Source organism: Coregonus lavaretus (genome assembly GCF_964263955.1).
Source record: "Coregonus lavaretus genome assembly, chromosome: 10".
Lineage (NCBI taxonomy): Eukaryota > Metazoa > Chordata > Actinopteri > Salmoniformes > Salmonidae > Coregonus > Coregonus lavaretus.
The window spans coordinates 35,028,200-35,036,678 of record NC_139997.1 but is presented as its reverse complement, the minus strand read 5'-3'; the positions used below and the strand labels follow the sequence as shown (position 1 = coordinate 35,036,678).

The 8,479-nt window shown below is 40.7% G+C and overlaps 1 protein-coding gene across 1 annotated transcript; it reads left to right on the top strand.

The window, feature by feature from the left end:
* Positions 1–1,342: 1,342 nt before the first annotated feature.
* On the top strand, positions 1,343–2,281 carry LOC311136299 (olfactory receptor 52N5-like; the record flags this gene model as incomplete). The annotated part of the gene is made up of 1 exon (XM_084170427.1): positions 1,343–2,281. One exon carries the CDS (start codon positions 1,343–1,345, stop codon positions 2,279–2,281), a length of 939 nt encoding a protein of 312 aa, XP_084026553.1.
* Positions 2,282–8,479: the final 6,198 nt, after the last annotated feature.

Sequence of the window (8,479 nt, the reverse complement as noted above, 5' to 3'; positions counted from 1 at the left end):
TCATAGCAACATCATCTGAGGTGCTGACAGTGGCTCCCCTGACAGAAAAAAAAAAAAGGTTGAGGACTATAAAATTATAGAAGGGAGCAGAACATGCTTAGTCCTAGACTCACGAAGGTAGGTGAGATATCGACACCAGGTTCATCTACAGATTGAGAACTGAAGAACCAGGGAAAAAGCAAGGTGCCGATTAAAAGGTTTTCAGATGTTCCTATTTTGAAAGTTTTCTTTGTTTTCAAGGTGCTATGTTGTTTCACTATCCTACGTTTAATACAATTATGATAAGCCAGTCGGGATTAAAGTTTATTTATGCTAAATTGTAAAGTAAAATGTATGTCTTTACTTGTAATTTTTGAGTTTGAGGAATTAATAAGATAGTAAGAGTATGTGTATAACCCTAAAGCTCTGTTAGAGGATGGTTTTACTCTTATAAACAAGCTGATCTGAGGAGTCATTTGGGACTTTTATGGCTGTTACAATTATGGCTGAGATAGTGATCATTGATATGCAGTGAACTTCCACTCCCCATACCTTCAGCCTGGGTGCCAGTCTGTTTCTGCTTCAGTCATTATATCATGCATTATCTTCCTAAAAAGGCAAGGTAACGATGGCTGGGATTCAATGCAAGGAGCATTATAGAGCATCTCACTAGACAGCCAACAATGCGCCTTAAAGGAATTTTCCCCAACATTCACAGAGCTTGGATTCACGGTAAACTCTCTGTGCATGTCGGCTCAAGCGTAAATTACCTTTAAAAGTCTGGTATAGAGCGCTGCTCTATAGCGCCTTGGATTGAAGCCAATCCCACAGGGCACAGACGTCAGTTCAAGTCTAGTTTTGATTTACTAACATGAAATTCAACGTGAAATCAACAAAACATTTAACCACGTAATTGGATTTAGGTTAAAAGGTGTGTGAAAAAAAGACAAAATGTCCTTACGTTGATTACTTTTTTCAAATCCAATCAGTTTTCCAGGTTGATTCAACATCATCAAATAGATTTTTGGGGTTGAAATGACGTGGAAACAACGTTGATTCAACCAGTTTGTGCCCAGTGGGATGCTTCATTGTTGAATGCAGAAATAGCAGACTCCCCCAGGCTACCATCACATTCGGTTTGTCATTTGAGAAGTCCTTTTCAATAGGAAATCGACATAAGTCTTTGATTTTATTATCATGGCTTTAATTCTAGCAATTGGTTGTACAATTAACTTATATTATATCATCTTTTCAGCCAATGTTATCTATCCATTTACCTTTACATTTGTCTGGGCCTCGGCATGACACAATAATGTGTTACACATCTTTTCTCTCTTTCCTCTCCTCCTCTCTCAGACATTCGATGGTTAACCTGACCTACAACAGCTACATGCTCCAGCTGGAGGGGTTAAAGGTAACGGAGGAGACCATGTACCCTGTCTTTATCATCCTCTTCTTCTCCTACGTCATCATCATGTTTACCAATGTGGGCATAGTGGTCCTCATCTCCATGGAGAGGAGCCTTCACCAGCCCATGTACATCCTCTTCTGTAACCTGCCCTTAAACGACATCGTCGGCAACTCCATCACGTTCCCCCGTCTGCTGGCAGACATCCTCGTCCCTGCCTCTGAGCGCTACATTACCTACTCAGAGTGTGTGGTCCAGGCCTTCTGCACACATATGTTTGGGACGACCTCTCATACAATATTGATGATCATGGCCTTTGACAGGTATGTGGCCATCTGCAACCCCCTGCGGTACGCTACCATCATGACCAACAAAATGGTGATCAGGCTGTCTGTGTCTGCCTGGGGGGTGGCCATAGTCTTAGTGGGGATCCTGCTGGGCCTCACCATCCGCCTGTCACGCTGCAGATCGACCATATTAAACCCTTTCTGCGATAACGCCTCTTTATTCAAGCTCTCCTGCGAGAGTGTGTTCATCAACAACATGTATGGCCTCACCTTCACCGTTGTCCTCTTCGTCTCCTCAATTGGCAGCATCGTACTCACCTACATGAAGATTGCAGCCGTGTGCCTTACCAGTAGGAACAAGGCTCTGAACAGTAAGGCCCTGAAGACCTGCAGCACACATCTGACTGTGTACCTGATCATGCTGATTAGCGGTTTCATCATCATCATCCTGCACCGTTTTCCTCAGTACTCAGACTACAGGAAGGTGGCAGCGCTGCTCTTCCACATCATCCCTGGGAGCCTGAACCCCATCATCTACGGCCTTCAGTCCAAAGAGATACGCAAACTAGTAGTCAATATGTCCTGCTCCAGGAAAGTTTCACCTTGATTGTAATTAGGGCTGACCTCAATTAGTCGACTGGTCGATTGTTTGGTTGATAGGCTGTTGGTCAACCAATATTTTTTGGGGGTCGAGCAGTAGTATATATATATATATATATATATATATATATATATATATACACTACCAGTCAAAAGTTTGGACACACCTACTCATTCAAGAGTTTTTCTTAATTTTTTACTATTTTTTACATTGTAGAATAATAGTGAAGACATCAAAACTATGAAATAACACATATGGAATCATGTAGTAACCAAAAATGAGTTAAACAAAAATGAGATTCTTCAAATAGCCACCCTTTGCCTTGATGACAGCTTTGCACACATGTAGAAAATAGTAAAAATAAAGAAAAACCCTTGAATGAGTAGGTGTGTCCAAACTTTTGACTGGTACTGTATATATGTAGGATTTTTTATGGCACACAAGACACCTGCCTTATTTGCGTCCATCTCATTGAACTAATCCATTGTGGAGGCCAAGACTAATCCATTGTAGAGGCCGCGGGGATGGCACAGTTCAAGAAGAAGGGGAGTGTGGCTAAAAGGCTCTGCATGGTCAATCAGCATTTACTGCAATGTGGCCTCAGAGAAAACATACTTTTTCCGCTTTGCGGAGCAGAGCTGTTGTGAAGGAAGTTGTCAAGGAAGTGAGTTTGTGTTTATACAGGACCTCCCACCCTCACCTACCGTCAACCAATCACATGAATGCGGAGCAATATGGAGCCCTCAGCATTGTTACAAAATTTGAGAATCGCACAGCGATGCGGTATGGAGCTTGATTTGGCCTCTGCATCCGACCACATTTTCCAATCAAGCATAAATTGGCTTTTAGATGCACAATGCATGTCTCTCTCCAGAATGCGCTCTCTCCCGCCAATTTGTGCACATTCAATGTTTCATAACTTCATTTTGTGCATTGTTTAAGTTTGATTGTTAGTGTCTGTTACGGATAAAGGTATCCTGTAGGTGTATTTGTGTTTTTCCTCTCCTTCTGCCTTAATCACAGGTGTCCCTTGTTTTCCTGATTGGTGGTCGTTGGCGTGTCCCACCTGTCCGACATCCGTTCGTCTGCTGATTGCTGAGGTGGACCAATCAGTGGACACTCCTCCGTATTGTAACACCTATTTCTGGTTTTTCAATACCATATCACAGGGTTCTTCAATTCCGGTCCTGGAGGGCCGAAACACCTCTGTTTTTCATCCTCTCCTTCTAATCAGGGGCTAATTCAGACCTGGGACACCAGGTGAGTGCAATTAACTACCAGGTAGAAATAAAAAACAGAAGTGTTTCGGCCCTCCAGGACCGGAATTGAAGAACCCTGCCATATCACATCACACATCCCCTCGTTTAAAAAACCCAGTCAGTTGTGTTTTCTGACCAAGACTCTTTTTTTTTTTTATGTATTACTGTGGTGTCTTGTTTTTGTGTACTCACTCGTTTGCTGTTTAGTCCAAATTGTTCCTATGTTTTTTGTTTGTGCCTGGGAAAAGGGTGGTTTAGCAAGTCACCCTTGGGCATACACTACCCGTAGGAAAACCTTGTCTAAACACACTAGTTAGACCTGAGTGGACCACCCACTGTATTTTTGTATGGTTAGCAGTAAGCTTAGCGGTTCTTGAGGCAGGCAACTTTATTGTATAATTCCTTGGGTCCAGCTCAGCCCCTTTTCCCCAAACCTTTTACTGGGTGTTTATAATAAACATTGTGTTTGACGGTAGCATATGGTTGTCCGTGTATTTTGTTCTCACTGTTCCCTGTCAATATTCTAATTCGCATGAGTTATGTTACGGGTCTCTTTTCATCCATCCTAGACTTTTAAAGCCATGGGGTTCGTAACAGTGTCTATCAATTCCCCATTACATATCACCAGTAGTACATTTACCATTCATTCCTATAATTTCTTTGTTTGGTTATGGTAATTTCTGTTAATGCATTCAATATATTATTCCAGTCTTTTTCCGTTTTCATTGTCGGAGTGGACACATTGTTTGCAAAACGCACAACCTATGCTACACTTGTGAGAAACAAGTTTTGGTTTATTTCATTCAATTTATGAGTTTTGTCAATTTAGTAATTTACTTTTGTTTGGAGCGCTCCTGTTAAGGTTTAGTAAGGATGCACACCTGATTACGCATAGAACTAGGCCTATAGGCTACCTGTCCTGCGAGCAAATGTAGGCATATAAATGTGCCAATTTGGGGATCTAATATTATTTCTGATTGGCTTAACGCACCACCACTAATGAGCTGTGGAGCTTCTCAAAGTAATGTTTTCTTCACCTCAAACAGCAAGCAAACAAAATTTGGTTTTGTATTAATTGAGAATGACAATCACTCCTCAATATATTTGAAAAATGTGTCCAGCTCTCTCCCTTTCGATAACCACTCAGCATGAAAGGGAAAAATGTAATGTGCAAATAGCCTACAGCTGTGTCTGTCCCACGCTCACTAGCACTGGAAACTGAGGGCCCAGAATATTTTATACAATGTTGCAAGTTTGCTAGAGCAAGCTTCAGGCCAGACCCAAGTTAATAGTTGATACAATAATTCAAGTTTGTTGCAGACAGGCCATACGTAGCCAATGTGATTTATAGGATATTTTCTACCTGCAGGCTGCAATGTTTTTATTTGTTGGATTTATGTAGGCTATTTTTGCATAGTTGGCAATGTCAAAGTTACTTTTTAGGTTTGTATCATTTTAATTTAGATTTGGATAGAATTTTGATTAACCACATGACAATGATTTTGAGATAGGAAGACATTATTATAAATTAAATTAAACTGTTCCATGAAAACCATAACTGGCACACAGATTGGTAGAAATGTTAAGATAAATTGGCATTTCACGAGAAAGGTTGCAAACTCTTTGTGTAGCCTGTTACCGGCAACTTTAGGAGAGTAACGGCAGAATCTGCGAAAGCCAGCAGGAGCGGGAGGAGAATGGTCAGGTCACGTTTCTTTTTTTCCTGGTTATCTTGGACTCTGGCTCCCTCTTGAGTCATTTATATCTTATTTCATCAAACAGAGCGCGTAAAGCATCAGACAAGCTCAATGCATATAGATGATTTTCTTAAAACACATAAGGTGTGTCTAAATAGGTCTATGGAAAAATACACTTTTAAAAAAGACGACCAATCGATTTGTCGAAAGAACACACAACTTTCGGTCGACTAAGATTTGTGTTGTTGTTGGGGACAGCCCTAATTCTAATGTACATGTTATTATGTAGAGATTGTTATCTCTTTGAATATTATATCAACTCGCCACCCAAACCTTTTACTTGCAACATTGTTAAATGCTCTAAAGAGGAACAACGGATACATATTGAAGATGCGCATGCTCATCCCCAGAATCTTTTCACATGTCTGTTTTGAAAGGAATGAGCTAAGAACATTAACAACATCATAGAGGATTCTATAAGAACCAACATCATCACCACCTAAAAACATACCCCTATAGAACAATCCTTGGATAGCTTTTCAGAATTCGCTGATAAATTGGCCCACATGGAAAACTAAAGGCACAGAGACCATAAATGACGTGGTAATAGGAAATACAATTATTTCCATGACAGAATTAAAAAGCAATTTTGGACTGACCAGTGTAGACATTTTCAAATATATGCAACTTAAAATTTTTGTATCACGAAATATTGACCTGAAAGCTTTTGGACATCAGAGCAATGTTGAGGGAATCCTATTTGAGTCAGAAAAATATACTCATATGATAGGTAAGATTTACAAAACCTTGCAGAGAGCCTATCCACCTGAAAATCTCTTAGAAAAAAATAGAAACTATTGGAACCAAGACATAAAAATAGCTGATATTGCCACAAGTTGGAGGGAATGTTGGAACATAAAAAAATTACAGTTAACGAAAATATACACTTAATCCAGTATAAACTAATGTATAGAATGTATTATACAAGAGACAACATTCACAAATTCTACAGCACAATGGCAGAGTCATGTCTTAAGTGTTAAACTAACAATGACTCAATGGGAGTGCTATAAAGTCCAAAAGTTATGGTCAGAGTTAGAAAGCTGTCTGTCAGATGTTTTACAATGTAAATTTACTTTTAATCTGTCAATCTGCATATTATTTCAAGACATGGCATATGGGGATGCGGTGAGCTACCCAATGGGTTGGACAATATTATTTTTTTCGTCACTTACTGTCACGGTTTTCTAAGCCAGAACCCAGAAGCAGACCAGGACAAGGTGAGTTGAACGAAGGTGAGTATTTATTAACAGATTCAAAAAACGATGCAGAATAATCTAGGGGACAGAGGGTGGCGGAGATGAGTTGGTGGAGGTGAAGTGGCAGATCCAAGGATGGCTCGGCAGCCGCCGACAACCAGGCAGGGGTTGGGTGAAGGTTCCGGGAGAATGACTGTAGATAGAAACAAACGGAGGTAAGTACACGGCAAGCCAACAAGGTGCAAAACAACAAAACTAACACTAGTAACTCAGAGGCTGATACGCTGACAAACATACTGTTCATGGCTAACGATCCGGCAGGGAATGGATGTCAGGTCAGAGCTTATGAAGGGTGATGATCAGGACCAGGTGTGCAGATCGCTGATGAGATGCAGGTGCGGGTAATCGGGAGATCTCCCGCCTAGCAACGTCGCCTGGCAACCAGGCAGGGAGCGTTCAAGAACCTTCAGGAAACAGGAGATTCAGAGCAGAAAAACGGCAACACAGGCAGGAACCGACTCAGGACGCAGGGTTCATGACACTTACTGTATATTGAAGAAGTTGTTCCTTAAATAGTGGAAGTCAAATGATACTCCAACATTAAGATAATTTAATAATTACATTTTAGTCATTTAGCAGACACTCTTATCCAGAGCGACTTACAGGAGCAATTAGGGTTAAGTGCCTTGCTCAAGGGCACATCGACAGATTTTTCACATAGTCGGCTCGGTGATTAGAACCAGTGACCTTTCAGCTACTGGCACCAGGCAGTATCAGATCGGATATGTACAAACACTAGGGCGCTGCAGGGGACAGTCCTGTCACCTTTCCTGTTTCCCCATTACACAAATTACTTCACACACACACAACAATGAATTGAGCCACTTACAGAAATGTCTCCTTTGTGAAATGGTGTGAGGCCAATTCCTTGGACCTGAATGTACTGAAGACCAAGGAGCTAGTGATAGATTATAGGGAAAATAAATATGTTTTTAATCCCATTTCTATTAATTGTGAAGAGATTGGTACTGTTGACTTTTGTAAGTACTTGGGTGTAATCATGTATGATCCCGTGTAGCTCAGTTGGTAGAGCATGGCATTTGCAATGCCAGGGTTGTGGGTTCGATTCCCACGGGGGGCCAGTATGAAGAAAAAAAATGAAAAAATGAAAAATATATGCACTCACTAACTATAAGTTGCTCTGGATAAGAGTGTCTGCTTAATGACTAAAATGTAATCAGTGGTGATTTTAGCATGTAAATCTTGGCGGGGCAAACACATTTTTTTTTGGTGGGGGGGTGCATGCCAGCAAAGCCACTACACTACACAACACAACACTAAACAATACATTAATTGCACTATAACGGTGACAAACGGTGCCCACAAACTGTTAGGGCCTACATAGAGTCCCAACAGCAATCCCAACACCTTACCACTGCTACACTTGGCTATCAACAAAGCCTTGTCTGGCAGCGAAACAGTTCATTCAGCCTCATTTACTGTCTTTAAAAAAACATAGCTGATATGGCTGACTTAGTTAAACAAATGTGGTTTCTACTGACAATTGAGATGTACAAACTATGGCATAAGGGGACGACAAGCGGATAAGAAGCAATCTGTCATTTTGATTAAGACATTAATGAGTGAGCTAAGACGGACGTAGTCAATATAACTATTTGTTCAGCACTTGTACAGCGACAAAATTCAGAACATGGGCCGTTCTTACAGTGTTCTCCCTGTACACCAAGTCAGAAAAGTAGGATAAATAAATGAGGCATATAAGCAGACAATGAAAGCTCTTACAATATTCAATGATTACATTTCTCTAAAACAGGTTATAGGCTACATGTGCACCACCAAGTCAGAACAGTACGCGAAATTAAGAGGGGAAAATATACCAAATTATTAGGGTGAGGCACATGGGCTACTAACAGCTTACTACACAACATACACTTATAATTACTTTCTTAGCTACAGTATACATATTTC